The 15,569-nt window shown below is 47.0% G+C and overlaps 3 protein-coding genes, 1 long non-coding RNA gene and 1 other non-coding gene across 6 annotated transcripts; 2 read left to right on the top strand and 3 right to left on the bottom strand.

Annotated features, from left to right (window-relative positions):
• Nucleotides 1-775: 775 nt before the first annotated feature.
• Nucleotides 776-2,855, bottom strand: LOC104583356. 2 transcript variants are annotated; one of them, XM_014898925.2, is made up of 3 exons: nucleotides 2,471-2,855; nucleotides 2,153-2,345; nucleotides 776-1,508 (listed from the first exon to the last, which is right to left on the bottom strand). In XM_014898925.2, the coding sequence occupies exons 1-3, from the start codon at nucleotides 2,573-2,575 to the stop codon at nucleotides 1,081-1,083; spliced, it is 726 nt and encodes a 241-aa protein (XP_014754411.1). In that variant the 5' UTR covers nucleotides 2,576-2,855; the 3' UTR covers nucleotides 776-1,080. The 2 variants fall into 2 exon arrangements, with proteins under 2 accessions (XP_014754411.1, XP_010233566.2); XM_010235264.3 differs by having other exon boundaries at nucleotides 2,153-2,342.
• A 3,494-nt stretch (nucleotides 2,856-6,349) lies between these two features.
• TRNAS-CGA lies at nucleotides 6,350-6,431 on the bottom strand. Its single transcript has one exon. It is a non-coding gene; the product is annotated as a tRNA-Ser (tRNA).
• Nucleotides 6,432-6,503: 72 nt separating this feature from the next.
• Nucleotides 6,504-9,175, top strand: LOC100821397 (ribosomal lysine N-methyltransferase 3). The gene is made up of 6 exons (XM_010234341.2): nucleotides 6,504-6,577; nucleotides 6,656-7,031; nucleotides 7,357-7,553; nucleotides 7,733-8,013; nucleotides 8,096-8,154; nucleotides 8,308-9,175. Exons 1-6 carry the CDS (start codon nucleotides 6,558-6,560, stop codon nucleotides 8,992-8,994), a joined length of 1,620 nt encoding a protein of 539 aa, XP_010232643.1. The 5' UTR covers nucleotides 6,504-6,557; the 3' UTR covers nucleotides 8,995-9,175.
• Nucleotides 9,176-10,421: 1,246 nt separating this feature from the next.
• LOC100844658 (extradiol ring-cleavage dioxygenase) lies at nucleotides 10,422-13,917 on the top strand. Its single transcript, XM_003564718.4, has 3 exons — nucleotides 10,422-10,892; nucleotides 12,920-13,290; nucleotides 13,387-13,917. The coding sequence occupies exons 1-3, from the start codon at nucleotides 10,530-10,532 to the stop codon at nucleotides 13,577-13,579; spliced, it is 927 nt and encodes a 308-aa protein (XP_003564766.2). The 5' UTR covers nucleotides 10,422-10,529; the 3' UTR covers nucleotides 13,580-13,917.
• On the bottom strand, nucleotides 13,843-15,049 carry LOC112270891. The gene is made up of 2 exons (XR_002963482.1): nucleotides 14,448-15,049; nucleotides 13,843-14,212 (listed from the first exon to the last, which is right to left on the bottom strand). It is a non-coding gene; the product is annotated as an uncharacterized LOC112270891 (long non-coding RNA).
• Between the last annotated feature and the right edge of the window lie 520 nt (nucleotides 15,050-15,569).

Here is a 15,569-nt window from a genome sequence, read left to right as displayed (position 1 = left end):
AAAAAAAGACTGCACAAAATTTGCCCAGAACAGCAAGCTCGAGACCAGATTACAATTTACCATTACGCGTTCTAGTTGATTCAATGGAGAAACAATGAAGCGACGCAGCATCCTGGTGTGCACTTCCACAGTACGGCAACCCTGCATCGTTGTGTTGACAGGCGGAAAGACAGGTATTTCGATGTGTGCACTGTGCATGGTGCGCCGGTTGAACTCAAAACACCTCCATTGCTACCCGTTTGTTCTACTCTTCGTGTTGCTCTCCGAGATACATTTTTTTCGAAACCAGAGTCCTTAAAACTCAATCCATTAATTAAGCATAAGAGAATTGTTCGGTTAATTTGCCTCCGAACTACTTCCGGTGATCCCTGGCTGTCCATATATACATATATAGTTATCTCCTCGAGGTCGGATTTTTCCCTTTTCTTGCCAATCTCTTGCAAAAAGCGACAGATGCCCGTCACACCATGGACACATTACACACGCTGGCATACATCCAACATCACTGTACCTGCCGCACGGAGACGTGAAAGCAGCTGGAGGGACGCGACGGCGACAAAGGCTGCAGCCTAGCTCGATCTCAGTCACTGATGAATCTGGTGAATGCATAGCTCCCCACCCGTCCAAAAATCTGACACGAGCAGCACAGCACGTACGTACGTGCCATCGCTCTCGCCGGGGAATACGCACGGCGCGTACGTACTCTACTGCTCCCATTTACTCCGACCAGTGAAACGATAAGAACGCCGTGGCCCGTAGGTCTGTGCGGCACACAAAGAACAGGAGAAATCACTGTGCGGCCAGAGAGGTCACGCTTGAACTCAACAGTCGCTCGAAAAACCCACCGCGAAACATGGTGCCGGGGCTGTCAGAGAGTACCACAACTGTTGGCTGCGTGAGCAAAAAATAAATAAATTCGAGATGCAGTTCTCGCACGCACGTATGGTCCACGGGTTGTACGGGACCATCTCAAAAAAAAAAAAAGCTTACCGCTCCTACAGAGCACTGGCTGCTGACGTGACGACCTCCACGGCACCCCTATCCTATCCAATCCTACGGTGAAAGAGTAAACTGAAAATGTCACTCCATCCACGTGGAGCCATCCTGTGCGGCCAGCTCCGTCGAGAGGCCTGACGTCCGGGGCCCGCCCCCTCTCTCCTTAGCCACCGACCACTGGGCCACCTCCACGGTCCCGTCCCCACCTGGCAGCGCCCCCGGGCAAGGGAACCACTTGGCCTGCATGTAGCTGGACCGCCTCCAGGGCGGGACGTGTAGGCCGCTCTCACGGAGCGACCTCCGCGAGGCCCAGCAGAGCAGCGCCACGGCCTTGCGCAGCTTCTCCTGGGGGCCCACAAAGACGTGGGGCAGCCGGGCCCAGAGCTGGGCGTACCATGGAGCCGGTCTAGCCAGCTCGAACTGGGACCTGAAATCTATGTCCACGATCAGCCTGGACCGGCCGATGGCCCCGCCCTCCCCCGCCACGTGGACATCGATGTACTCGTGAGCACCTGAAAGGAACATGCATGGGGCTTGCTTGTCAAAACCCATCCCAGGCAGCTCGCTGTTTCTTTTGGGGGAGCAAGCGTTAACTGAATAACTGTGTTGATAATTGAGGTTCCAAAATGTTTAACATACAGCAGTAATTATGATTAACTAGTTAATTAGTAATAGCACTAGTACTACAGTTTCTAGTATGCAAAAATGAACAGAGCTGTGGCCATTTGTGCTGAGAAGAGTGGTGGTAATCAGGACATTGACAATGTTTAATGGGGGGGGGGGGGGGGCACTGACAATATGCTCAGTAGCGTAATCTGGTCGGGGTGATAAGAGTGAAGTATTTCTACTTTTGTTAGAAAACTGGAGAGAAAAGGTGGTGAAACAAGGAAATCAGACAGTTAAATCTCATGGCAGTTGACGCTAAATGTGGTAATTTTGGGAACTGTTTCCATACCAAAAAAAGTAACATGCTGTTTCAAGGCAACATTTTCTGCAGGCATCCCAACCCAGTTTTGGATGAAGCACACACAAAAATGGCAAAAAAGAGACAAGGTAAAATACTTGCTAGTTTTCAGAAACGGAGAAGATACTTGATAGTAAACATCACGTAGAGCTAGCAATCAGCTGGAGTATGATTAGTCTTGAGAGACTTTACCTCCCGGATGCTGGGTGGTGGCAACCCAAGAAGACCTGCAGAGAGATGCATCGTAGCCATCCTTCCTTAGCCTCACCATGAGCCTCCTCTTCAAGATGCTCCTCTTCCTCTCCTCCCCCATGTCCCTCACATGCTCCATGGCCCTCTCGTATATCTCCATTTCCACTTGCGTGCATCTCCCAAGGATTCCCTGCTACAAGCATTTTGCCCCAAAATGAATGTAAGACAGCAATGATCCAGGCATTTGAAAAAAAAAGGGGGGAAGATTCAGCAACGGCAAAACAAAGGAGTGCCCATCTGGTCAACTAATTCACGCACCTCAATGATGTGGCAAGTAGTTTGATAGTGCATTGGAGTGGACTGTGGTTCCGGTGGTGGCTCGGCATCCATCTCAAACATCCTCTCTTCTGAACTAGTGCTCATGATAGCGCAAATGGTTCTTGAGTTTTCTGAGGAAAGAGAGACTCATGGCTGTGATGAGCTACAGAGGCCTCTTGCATTTATCTAGTGGGCAATAGGTGTAGTACTACTGCTACTGCACGCATGTATAAATGTGGGGTTGGAGCTGATGACCTCTTTTATGTAGAAATTAAAGGCATTTGGAAAAATTTATGGGAGATGACATGGTGATGGAGACAGACTTGTGACTCGAACTGATGAGATGGGATGTACGTGTGGACAGCGGAAGCAGTGATGAATCATGGCGTAGCGTAGGCTTGCAGCACCGCTGTTATTTTGTGCAAGGGGGAACAAGCATCGGGTGATAGATAATGACTGAGAATATTCAGCGGCAAACCGTGCCTTTTGCAAATGCACATCCTCTATTCAATATTCACATTCTTGAGCTGTTTAAAACCCTTTGGAAAATAAAATCGACGTCCCTTAGAAAATAAAAGGCCGGCTAGCTCCGAATTCTGCATTTTCCCCGTATTTTTAAGACTGCAAAACTAAAACCAAAATCTGAATGGTACCGTTACTGGTGCAGCAAAGTTCATTACTGCTCCGTCTGCTGCGCGCGGGGCTGGCCTTGAGCATGTCAGCTGCTGGACCTCCTTTACAGCTGCCACAGAAGCCCCTGGAGCTACTTCTGTGCAGCCTCTGCCTAAGCATCGGAAGAAGAGTTCCACTCGAGAGTTTAGGCCACCGATACGAGCTGACTATTCTTATCCCTGACATAAGCTACTAGGCTGCTGGAGCGTGCTGCAGGGTGAACACTGATCAAGCGTAAGTGCTACGTGGTAGATGCCGGTCTATCGTCCCGTAGATGTCCAGATGTACGTTTGTGCCGTATGCCTCGTGGATCGCAGCATGCAAATGTGCATGCGGTGCAACGAGCATATCAAGGTTGGATTCTGGAATCGACCCGATAACCTGGTGTATGTGAGTCCACAATTGATATCGGGGGAAATCATTTTTTTATATTTTATTTGAAAACAGTCATATCACTAAAAAATAATACATTAATTATGCTCGCATTTTTTGAATTTATTTTGAGTTTAACCGACGTTGTGTTTCAATGGGAGTGATTTACGCGTAACTACGCGGTGTCTCTGGTGACTTCGTTTTTGGAGGTGCTCATAGCCGGGGAGGGGGGGGGGGGGGTCTAGGGGTGGTGCTACCCGTGCTGTAGCACCACTCCAGCCAGGATGTTTAAAAGAGCAAGTATGGAATATGCACAAATATAGCACCACTAGATTTATATTAGCACCATATTTCTTCAGTTTCTGGCTCCGTCACTGCTCATAGGAGTAAGTTTGCGCGTGCATGCGTTCATATGGGTGAATGCACGTGCACGTTGTGAGTGTTGCGTCTGTATTGTGTTTAAAAAAATTCGTATTTAACCGAAGCTTACGAACAAGTACTACTTGCATGCTTCTTATTTTTAAAAACTTAAATTAAGTTGGTTTTTCGCCAAGTAACCACGAGTGCTTCATGTGGACTACTTGGTTTTTGTGGCCTCGAGAAGAGGCAACCACAAACGCGAGAAGATGAACTCTCGTTATGTGCTGTGAATTTTGTAGGGGAACAGGTACGTGCAGCCTTTGCAGTACGAAATGAAATTATGTGCTACTCCATCCTACTCCTCACTCTTCAGGTCATGGGATAATTGCGTTTCAGACATTCAGTTTTGCTTAAAAGTATGATTTACTTCTCCATTTCTAGTGCTTGTCTTCTCTTGAATGGTTAATGCCTCCACGGAGGGCTACGCACGGAGTGTACAAATTTGCTGCAGGAGTAGCTACTCCCAGGAAGCTATTAAAAGAGGGTGATCCCCTCCTTTAATTTCACCACCAGGACACAGGAGAACTGTACCTTTGCTAAGCCACCAAACGTCTTTGAGTTGCATGGTTTATACGACACGAGAATAAAAAATAAATCGGATTAGAGTGTCATGCATCTTCAAAACTATAAGGTTAATAATTTAAGATTGAATGAATTTTTGATTGTACACAATAATATATTTAAATCTTTCCTATAGTGGGAATGGACACATACTTTCGTGTGAAGACAAAAAAGATGAGAACATTTCTTGGTTCTTCCTGGGATTTGGTGGCGGCAAGCATTCGCTCTTTACTACCACATGGCAGACGTTTGCGCATTAGACTTTCTAACTAAACTATTTTAGGGCCAAACAAAATCAAGTGAAATGCAAACTTGGAAGAGTATTGCTGGGTGTGGCCTCCAATACTGCAATATCTGGTTGCATTGCATCCATTATTTTACTTTTGATGCGGATTTGTTTTGGTGGCCGTTTGTTCATGTTGTGACTATTTTGTAGATTGCTAGAAAATCAATGCAATTGCACTTATTCAATATGACATACTATATACGTATCCCAATCGTTTGCCGACAGCTGATTAGATTAATGCATATTTTGAGACAATTTTATTTAACACAAAATTTAGAAATATAAGGGCAACATGCATTCAAGCAATTGTGTAAAAAAAATGTTCTGCCACACAATCATTTAGCTAGTCTTTTTTTTTGTTCCTGGCAGCAGCATTTAGATAGTCAATATTGAGCTTTCGTCTCGAAATGATATAGATAAATATCATGTGAACAGCAACCTTACTTTTTTTTGCGGGGAACACCGACCTTACGGTGCAAACTTCGTAAAAACCATGTTTAGAAGTTTCAAAATGAAACCTAAAAAAATAGCATATGTTGAAGATGTGATGTTCTACAAACATGCAAAATTTCAAACCGTCACTCAATTACGTTTGGAAGTAAAAAGAAAAAGAAAAATACAAGTCAATAGTATCAAACAGTGAAGAATCACAATTCATGCTGAATTTGTTTTTTCTTTGTCGCTAAACAAAGTCGAGTTTGACTTAAAAATTTATGCATACATGAGACGTCTCTCCCTAACATATACATTGTTTTAGATTTTTTTTGAACATTTTACAATGGTTTTCACGATTTTTTTCGCGATTTTCACCAAATACGGAGTACATCCCAAAAATTAGCACCTGCTGGCATAAATATGACATCTCTCTTTAAGATGGAGTTGGCTTGACCAGTAGTTGGCGAGGAGGTTTTAATTTGTTTCACTCGCACACGGCATGCACATAAGTACATAAATAACGCTACCTTCATGAATTCCCAAATTTGTTGCAACAAGGCAGGAAAGTGCAAGACAGCCGAGCGAACTGAATTCTCCGTGCTGCTAGCTAGCTAGCCTGCTACTGCACGCGAAATGCAATACTATTTTCCTACTGCCGTGCTGTCGGCGGCGGCTCCCTGTCCCCTGACAGAATTTATAGGCGAAACACCTCTCCCAGTATAGTGGTCGCCTCGTTGATTCTTCTTTCTTTCCTAAGAAAACGAGAAGTAGGTTTTGAATCAGCCCTGTGCTGCTAACTGCTGGTTGGCCGTGCTTCACACTTTCACAGAGAAAGGATCAAAACGTTGGCTCTATCGCAACAGAAAAATGGAGCTGGGCAGCAGGTGCACGTCCGCTTGGCAAGGAAACAAGGTTCACTCACGTGCATCCGGCTTCGAGTTTGCACTTGGCAATCGGCCACGGACCATATGAGATAGTACGACGCCTCCATGGAACTGGAGCTCGTGTAAATCCTGATCTGGGAGTGTATGGCCGTATGGGCAAGGGGTTGGGGATGGGATGGACTGTCACGTCCACGGTGCTTCTCTGATCTCTCCGTTTTCTGGTTCCTGTGAAAAAGGCAAAATGAAAATCGTCGACAGCAGGATTCGAACCTGCGCAGGCAAAGCCCAACAGATTTCGAGTCTGTCTCCTTAACCACTCGGACATATCGACGACCTTGTTCACTGGATGGAGTAAACGCTTTTTATAACAAGATTTGCTAAACCTAAAATGCGAACTTAGGTGTTCGGACTGCCTCCCGTCTCAAACAGAACCCCCGCGACGCCCACGCCCGCCGCCATGGACGTCGCCACCGCTCGGTAAGATCCTTTGCTCTGCTCCTACTCCTACTTACGGTCCGGTCTCCTCTAACGCCGGTCTACCCCGCGTCCGCGCAGCCGCCGGCTGCGCGCCTTCAAGCGCTGGATGAGCAAGCACGGCGTCGTCTGCAGCGACGCGCTCTGCCTCGACGCCTCCGAGGCCGGCGGCGTATACGTGCGCGCGCTCTCGGCGCTCCGCGAGGGCGACCTCGTTGCCACCATCCCGCGCCGCGCGTGCCTGACGCCGCGCACGTCCGGCGCCGCGGCGGCCATCGAGGCCGCGGAGCTCGGCGGCACCCTTGCTCTCGCCGTCGCCGTCATGTACGAGCGCGCGCGGGGAGCTGAATCGCCATGGAACGCCTACCTCCGACTGATTCCGGACTGCGAGCCTGTGCCTCTCGTCTGGCCGGACGAGGAGGCCGAGCGCCTCCTCTCTGGCACCGAGCTCGATAAGGTGAAACCTTCTTCTGTAATAAGTTGCATCGCTTATGTCTATTCATCTGTGATTGATGTTGCAATGCAGTAAATTGGCTCTCTTATGGTTAAAGATTGAATCGGTCTATGATCTAATATCTCACACCTGTTGGCTGAGTTTGAGTTGTCAGACCATATAGCTTGTTTGCTCAAATTATTTATCAGTATAACCAATTCGACTGTTCCTAGTTATGTGTTCCACCTTCTTGTGAAATAATATGAGCTAATTTAACTGTATCATGTTGCGTATTGCTCTCCTTATCTAAGCATGGAAATGGCTCTAAAAACGAAATATTTCTAGGCAGATAGTGAAGCAAGACAGGGAATTCCTTTGTGAGGATTGGAAAGAATGTATCGAACCGCTCATTTCGTCAGGAGATCTGGGGGTAAACCCAGAAGATTTTAGCTTGGAGAAATATTTTGCTGCCAAGAGTCTTCTTTCATCAAGGTCCTTCCATATAGATAGTTATCATGGATCTGGAATGGTTCCCCTTGCTGACTTGTAAGTTACAACCTACTTATGTAATGTGATAATTTATTTTGCCTTTTTCGTCCTGGACATGCTGCAGAGATTTCACATGTATTATTAGTTCAGCTATTGCTACATCTTTGTGACTGGTTGTGTACAGTGGTGTGGATATTAATTAGCATGGATATACACTTCGCCCTATTTGGTTATAGGTTTAATCACAAGACTGATGGTGAACATGTCCACTTCACTAAAGTGTCAGACGCTTCAGACTCGGATGAGGGAGAAGATGACGATGATCAAAGCAATGCTGGCTCAGATGAAGAACAAAATGACGAGGGAACAGATGATCGAAGCAATACAGACTCAGATGAAGAAGAAAATGATGATGACCAAAGCAATGCAGACTCGGATGAAGATCTTGACAGAGATGAAAACAATGCTTCTGCAGATGAACAGTCAACTGTAGAAAATTCTGCCACTAACCCTTCAGGTTATATTCATGAACATATGCATGTACATCAGTATTAAGTCATCAAGACATTTGATTGACGAACCATTTTCTGTACGTGCAGGATATAATGATGAAGATTTGGAAATGATTATTGTGAGAGATGCCAATGCAGGGGAGGAGGTAATGCACAGTTTCTAATTTATCTTTGATTTAGGTCCAAATGATCACCTTTTTTTTTGTGTGGAATCTTGATCAGGTTGGTACTATATTGGATGGTCATTCCTGTGCTATCCTTCGTAATCATAATTTGATTCTTCTCCTTTTCCTCTCTAGGTTTATAATACGTATGGTACCATGGGAAATGCTGCTTTGCTTCATCGATATGGTTTCACAGAGCTTGACAACCCATATGACATTGTCAACATCGACTTAACACTGGTTACTAAGTGGTGCTCGTCCAAGTACTCCCGTCGATATGCAAGAGCAAGGGTATCACTATGGCGTAATCTGGGCTATTCAGGCTGCACCAGCCAAGATTCTGAGTACTTTGAGATTTCATTTGATGGAGAGCCCCAGCTTGAACTTCTAATCCTTCTTTATATCATCTCCTTGAAACCTGATGCTTATGACAAGTTGGCCTCTGTGGCTCATGATCTGATTGGTGACGATGAGCTGGATGATGAGCAGTCTATTATAAGCAGTTTTGTTAAGGTTGTCAGAGTAACTAGCCCCACCAAAAAATCAAAACTTAAAGGGGGTGAGAAAATACCTTTTGTGAAGAAGCTACTGCATAGTGAGAGCATTTGTTCTGCACTTGCATCCCTTGCTGACATGAGGGAGCGCCTCTATGGTTCGAACACTTTGAAAAGTGAGAAGGAAAAGCTGCAAATGTGCTCTCCTGTCAGCCAAAGGAACCTTTATCATTCTCTGGTGCTACGGGTGAGTGAGAGGAAGATACTTCGCAGATTGAGGAAACTTGCCTCTAGTTGGTCAAAGACCAAGAAGAGGAAACGTATCTAGTATTTGAATTATGCTATCACCAAGCAGTTGTATTTTTTGCGTTTCAAGGGTAATTTTTGCCTTGGTACATTATGAAATGCTAGGATCGTCGGCTGGCTTGACGTCCAGCATTTGTCATTCTTCCTGTAATGTTGTGACGTATAATCCATTTTATATTTGGCCCCTTCTAAAGTTGACATCATTTTTTTTTATGGAAAAAGATCGATATCATTTCCAGATGCATCTTCAGAGTTTCAGTAGCATTCAGTGTTTGCCGCTGTTATCTTTGGCCGAGACATGCAAGTTTCAGATATTACGATTACCTGTATTAAAGATTTTGTGAAGAACAGTTTCCCTGCCTTTTCTCGGAAGAGCAACTGAGTACAGGACTCAAAGGGGAGTTCAGTTTCCAGAGAAGCGTTTTGGCACGACGAAATTGGCTCCAATAGTTCAATTTTTGTTGGATGGACACGCTAGGCGTCAGACGTCAGATCAAAAGTTCAGTGTCCAAAGACCAAACATTCGGCAAGTCTGCGTCATCAGAAGTACTGCAGTCTGCAGCATTGGAACATGCAAGATTGCAACATCCGGATCTACTTCATGGGTCACCGAAACTCCTTCCGCCGCCGTACTCGAGGAGGAGACTCTCGCTCCCCTTGCCTGCTCCAGCTGCAACATCGATTGTCCATACCCTTTTACCTGGACGCGCATTACGGGGCTGTTTGTTTGGAGTCTTGGATAACATGTCTGACAAAACTTGTTGCCTGGTCAGGCGAGTTAGCGGCGATCGAACCAGGCGTGCTCATGCCACCGATTTTGCTGGCCTGGCTCAGCATGGATGCAAACCAAACATCTTGCCTGTCACATGTCCGACCGACATCAGGCCAGGCTAGAAACACGTCAAGTCACGATCCAAACAAGTCCTACGTGCCGCGAAATAAGACAAGATGTCGTCTATAACATCCTGCTGAATAAAACTGACAGTAAAACGGAGCCACTTTGGGTTACTCACAACGATTTGATAGCCTCAGTCGTTCGATCAAAATTAGACGGCCAAGATAAACCATAACGGACGCGCTAAGTGGATCAGCCGCCTGGCGGGTTGGGAGTAGTCATGGATAGTCATGAATGGGCAGCTGCTCTGCGGATCGAATACGGCGGCCACTAGTTGATTAAGGTTAAGAATGTGTGATCAAATTTGCGTAAAAAATGGGCCCTCTGTCAAATTTGAACTATCTGAGCTAATCATGACAGGATTTAGAATCGGAGCAAGGACTCGGTTTTCGATTAGTTTAGTTCAGATTATGTTCCATTTGGGTCTTTTAAGTCCACTTGGCGGACCGGGAGTACACGCTTGGTCAGCCTCGGCCACCCTCCCAAGTTTGAACATCCAGTCACTTGTATTCTTCTGCTCCAATCGTTCCCCACGCGATACACGATTATAGAATCGCTAAAAGAAATGGGCTCTCTGTCAAGAAAAAAACACTAAAAAATGGCTGAGACGAGTCAGCACTCCACAAGCAACAACCCCCATCGCGGCCAGGCCATCACCGGTGATGGGGCAGAGGCAAACCAAGGTCACCAATCAAGACGCGGCCAGACACGCGACGCGGCATCCGCGCGGCGACCAGGAGGAGACAGAAGCCACTGGCAGGCGCCGCCCACTGACCACGCCGGCCGCCGCCATGGACACCTTCTTCCTGTCCCACGGCTCGCCCATGGTCTCCATCGACGAGACGATCCCGGCCCGGAAATTCTTCCAGTCGTGGCTCCCCGCGGCCGTCGCCGGCCCGGGGACGCCGCGCGCCATCCTGGTGGTCTCGGCCCACTGGGAGACCGCCACGCCGGCGGTCAACGTCATCCGCGGGAACAACGACACCATCTACGACTTCGGCGGCTTCCCCAGGCCCATGTACCAGGTCCGTCCGCGCGCTCCGTCTTGCTTTTCCTTTCTCGGGAATCCCCGCTAGCTTCTTTTTGGCTCGATTGAGAATTTGAGATGTGGTGCTGCTGCTGGCTGGTTGCGTCCGTCAAAGGTTGACCTTGTTTGGATTGGCTGCTCGATTCCAATTGCCAGGATTACGCTTTAATCTGTAATTTGTACTGTACCGAGTTCTTGATTGCGTGGTTGTTTCTCCATTTTGCTTTCCAAAATCTGCTCAGAAAACTGGACGTGCTTTTGTCTTGGTTACTTCAATCTCGAAAAACCTGTGTCCTGGCACTTCGGCAGTGTCGCTACAGTTCAGATAGTTTGGTCAACTGAACATATGGGATGGAATACAAACTGTGAATGACCAAACATGCTATACTAAATATGAAGAGGTTTTGTAATATCCTACCACTACTGTTAGCATGCAAGGAGACATTGCCGTATCATAAATGGTTGGGAAAGTGTCAGGCCTGTGTTGAGTCCTGAGCTCAAGCATTTGATGGCCAGAGCAAATGGAGTAGTGTGCAGACATCTAACTAAACTGGGTATCACCAATCCTCTTGTCCCATATGCCAACATATGGGCTACATGAGCACGCAGGCCACTTAACAAAAAAAAAAGGTAGGCAAGGTGCGCCATGCCAGTATGCCACTAGCATTTGCAGGATTGAATGATCAATAAAAATTATCCTTATATTGCATGGTCGTTGCATGTAGGCGTGCAATCTTGTTGATATGAGGTGTCTCTAGTGAATTTTCATTTGAGAACAATCACTGTAGCACAGCATCTGAGTTGAGCCAGGAGTGCCCTTCTTACAACTTCTCAGTAGGTTCGAGTTCAATTTGGGATTGGCACGTCCCTTGATCATATGCGTTGAAAATTATTTTACCACAATCCATTTTGAAGTGATTTATGTGCTTGGAAGTTTATTTTACCACAATCCATTATGAAGTGATTTATGTGCTTGGAAGTTTATTTTACCACGATCCATTTTGAAAGTGATTTATGTGCTTGCTTTACTTCGGGCTATCCACATCCTCACCGAGGTTTAACATTTCGGTTCCCACCATTTTTTGGAAATTCCGTAAATTGTTTTGGATTTCGGTGTTTGAAATTCTAGCAGAATTTATCACAATTGTAGTAGAACATACATCTGCCTACCACAAGTTACACAAGTTAATACGGTTCTCAATAAAAATAGAAAAAACAACATATTTGATTATAGAATAGAGCAAGTTTACATGAACTATTTTCGTTGGGCTCAAATTATAGTCAAATTGAAATTTTAACCCCACCAGAATTATGGATTTTTTAATCAAAAGTTTGAGGACCACTGACTGAAATTTCGTATATTTCAGCGAAATTTCAAACGTTAATTCGTCACTTGTTAGGAACCCTATCTGATGAACCTGGCGAGTGAGCATATCTGTTGCTGGGCAGTCGATGCCCCTGTATGAAATTTACTCGCCCTTTATGTTAAAGGGAACTAGTTAGGGGATCATAGTCACACTCAAACTGCTTAATTCTTGTGCTGGTGGTTCTTGTTCAAAAAAATGCTCATGTGCTTGAGTAAGCAGGATTCAATATGATCTGAAAGTCTGAATCGATCCAGGTCAACCTAAGGATGCGTGTCAAATAATTGCATTATTCGCTTGCCGTATGAACAGCACAATGCATCGCAAGCGACCTATTTGTTTGTCAGTGTCAGCACGACTTTCTTATGCGCGCCAGAAAGGTATGCAAGTTCCCTCGCAGATCCCGTAAAAAGAAAAGGTTCCCTCGCAATGATAGTTACATATTGGATATTACTCCCTCCGTTCCATAATTCTTGTCAAAATATTACATGTATATGAACATATTTTTGAAATAGATGCAACCAGATTTGGACAAATTTAAGACAAGAATTATGAAACGGAGTGAGTAGTTCTGAATCTCATTGAGTGGTAGTGAAACGCCTTATGATTTCAGCATCTTTATCCTGAACTAACAACCCTTGAAATCTTCTCAACCATCCAGCTGAAGTATCCTGCACCAGGCGCCCCTGATCTGGCGAAGAAGACGAAAGAGCTCCTGGAGCAAGCCGGGTTCGGCCCCGTGAAAGAGGACCATACTCGCGGGCTCGACCACGGCGCGTGGGTGCCGCTGATGTTCATGTACCCGGAGGCCAACATCCCCGTGTACCAGCTCTCCGTGCAGACCCACCGAGACGGCACCTACCACCACAACCTCGGCAAGGCGCTGGCGCCTCTCCGGGAGGAAGGCGTCCTCGTCCTCGGCTCCGGCAGCGCCACGCACAACCTCCGCAAGATGGGCCCCTCCGGCTCGCCGGTGCCCAAATGGGCCTCCGACTTCGACACCTGGCTCAAGGACTCGCTTCTGGACGGCAGGTGATTGTGAGCAATTAACCACGGTTTTTACAACGGGCTTGCGAAGCCAATCGCCTTGTCTTTGACGCTCTGTTTTCGTTCTTGCGATGGGGCCAGGCACGAGGACGTGAACCGCTACGAGGAGAAGGCGCCGTCGGCGAAGGTGGCGCACCCTTCGCCGGAGCATTTCTACCCGCTGCACGTCGCGCTGGGCGCGGCGGGGGCACAGTGCAAGGCGGAGCTCGTCCACCACAGCTGGGACGAGGGCAGCCTCTCCTACGCCTCGTACCGCTTCACCCCCGAGAACTGATGGCCTCGAGGCCCTATCGCACTCTCCGCCTGCAAATGCAATGGTCGTGTATTTGTTTCTAACGATACTACGAGTCTGCGAGATACTCCCTCCGGGCTTCAAAAGGAACAATGTACATTCAGACCGGCCTTGAGATTCAAGGGGACCTGGACGAACTGCAAACAACAAATGACTATTTGAGTAGCTCTTCCGGAGAGCCTAGAAATAATGTGGTGATTGCTATGTGTGAATGATTGTGGTGCGTGTGTATAACAAAGTGTACAATTTTTTTGGGGGGCGGCTAGGGAGTGCGCGAGCACTTTTTGACATAAAAGGTGTGTCCCGACAGATTTCTATCCTGATGCGGTCCCGCATGAGACAATGACATTTCCTTCTCTCTTCCTGTCGTGGTCCCCCGTCCTCCATGTGACATCAAGTAAACAATTCAACTATCAAATGTTTTTTTCCTATCCTCTGCACCGCCACACATTTGTTCATCTGGGCAAGAAAAAGATGCCCCACGAATTACATTCAACGCGGCAAAAAGGTTACTCAATCAGATCTCCGTCCTCTTTTTTTTGTTGTTGCACGAGAACATCACCGAAAGTTACTTGCCAGGCTCAGGGGATGTCACTTTGACCGTCACAATTACATCTAAAAAATCAGGAAAGTAACTTTTAACATCAAAACTACATCTACTTAACTCATAAAAGTAACTTCCATACAGGCATACACTGAAATTACATCCAGTAGAATAAGAAAGTAACTCTAATCCAGAATTTAAATGAAGAAGAATCGCAAAGTAACTCTAACATAGAATTTACATCAACTACGACACAGTTCAGATTAAGGAAGTATGAACACACATGCACAGGAACGAGGTATGTACCTGGCGGTTGGAACCAAAGTGAGCGACAGCATCACCGAAAGGTGAGCGATTGGAGCGGAGGCAGAAGAGCAGGGGCGGAGGCGGAAGAGCGGGAAGGACGGGATGCGTGCGAGCACCTCCACAAGGAGGTCGTCCGGAACCGCCTGCCTTGTTGTTGGGCGCCGCGGCACGGGTCTTCTCTTCCAGCCACGAGCACGGCCACGACGAGCTTGTACGCGCGCTCGTCGGCGCCACCGCAGCTTCCATCGGTGCTGATTGGTATCGGGGATGGGGAGAGGGGTTCGAGCACACGGAGGGAGGCAGCGGCGACTACGGCGGAGGAGGGAGATGGCTGCGCCGGCTCGGTGCGGAGGCGAGTATGGAGGGAGGCAACGGCGGCTACGGCGCAGGAGGTAGATGGCAGCGCCGGACCGCTGCGGAGGCGAGTATGGAGGCTGGGGGCGGTGTGTGCGGCGTCGGAGGCTACAACGTCGAAGGGAGGCAGCCTGGCACGGAGCTCTCGCGCAGTCGCTGGCGGAGGTTGGGGCGGTGTGTGGCGGCGGGGGCATGGCAGATAGGAGCGAGAGAGATTCCAGGGAGAAGGGGAAGAATAGATAATGACGAGAAAGAGATAAGGGGGAGGACTGGGATGAGAGAAGATGCCGACAAAAACACGCGGTCCAGGCTCCAGACTCAGGAGAAGGAAGCGCTTGAGCGTCTGATTTGATCGGACGGAGTGCGCATGTGCGTACCGCGGACGACGTGAGAGTGCTCAACCACAAATAAAATCTAGCGATTATTTTTAGTTAAACCGAACCATGTTCACTTTAGAATCAGTAATGCGCATAACAAGATAGGATAAACATCACCTCTCTTACAATGTGACAGAAGACCTACGGTCTATCAGTCTGATGGAAGACCTACATGCATACTATCCCCTAGAATATAAGGTACTTCCTCTTATTCTAAATTCTTAACTCAAATTTACTCAAATATGAATGTATATATTCTTAAGAATCGTCTGGATACATGTAATATTTCGATAACAATTTAGAATCGGAGAGAGTACGCTTATGCTAATAATTAGATTTCTTTTTTCAATCGGACAACGCTCCCCTTGCTTCTTCAGATCCGGCAGAGGCA

This window comes from Brachypodium distachyon, chromosome 2, assembly GCF_000005505.3.
Source record: "Brachypodium distachyon strain Bd21 chromosome 2, Brachypodium_distachyon_v3.0, whole genome shotgun sequence".
Lineage (NCBI taxonomy): Eukaryota > Viridiplantae > Streptophyta > Magnoliopsida > Poales > Poaceae > Brachypodium > Brachypodium distachyon.
Note: the sequence above shows the minus strand (reverse complement) of the source record. Positions and strands in the feature narration are given on the sequence as shown.

Bases quoted from the DNA above. Each gene is read 5' to 3' on its own strand.
- LOC100821397 (XM_010234341.2), top strand. From the start codon at position 6,558: ATGGACGTCGCCACCGCTCG. The intron at 7,554-7,732 runs GTAAGTTACAAC...ATTTGGTTATAG, and splicing joins ATGGTTCCCCTTGCTGACTT to GTTTAATCACAAGACTGATG. The intron at 8,014-8,095 runs GTTATATTCATG...CTGTACGTGCAG, and splicing joins TTCTGCCACTAACCCTTCAG to GATATAATGATGAAGATTTG.
- LOC104583356 (XM_014898925.2), bottom strand. From the start codon at position 2,575: ATGAGCACTAGTTCAGAAGAGAGGATGTTTGAGATGGATGCCGAGCCA. The intron at 2,346-2,470 runs GTGCGTGAATTA...AAATGCTTGTAG, and splicing joins CTACTTGCCACATCATTGAG to CAGGGAATCCTTGGGAGATG. The intron at 1,509-2,152 runs GTAAAGTCTCTC...TGTTCCTTTCAG, and splicing joins CACCACCCAGCATCCGGGAG to GTGCTCACGAGTACATCGAT.
- LOC100844658 (XM_003564718.4), top strand. From the start codon at position 10,530: ATGGGGCAGAGGCAAACCAAGGTCACCAATCAAGACGCGGCCAGACAC. The intron at 10,893-12,919 runs GTCCGTCCGCGC...TCAACCATCCAG, and splicing joins TCCCCAGGCCCATGTACCAG to CTGAAGTATCCTGCACCAGG. The intron at 13,291-13,386 runs GTGATTGTGAGC...CGATGGGGCCAG, and splicing joins GACTCGCTTCTGGACGGCAG to GCACGAGGACGTGAACCGCT.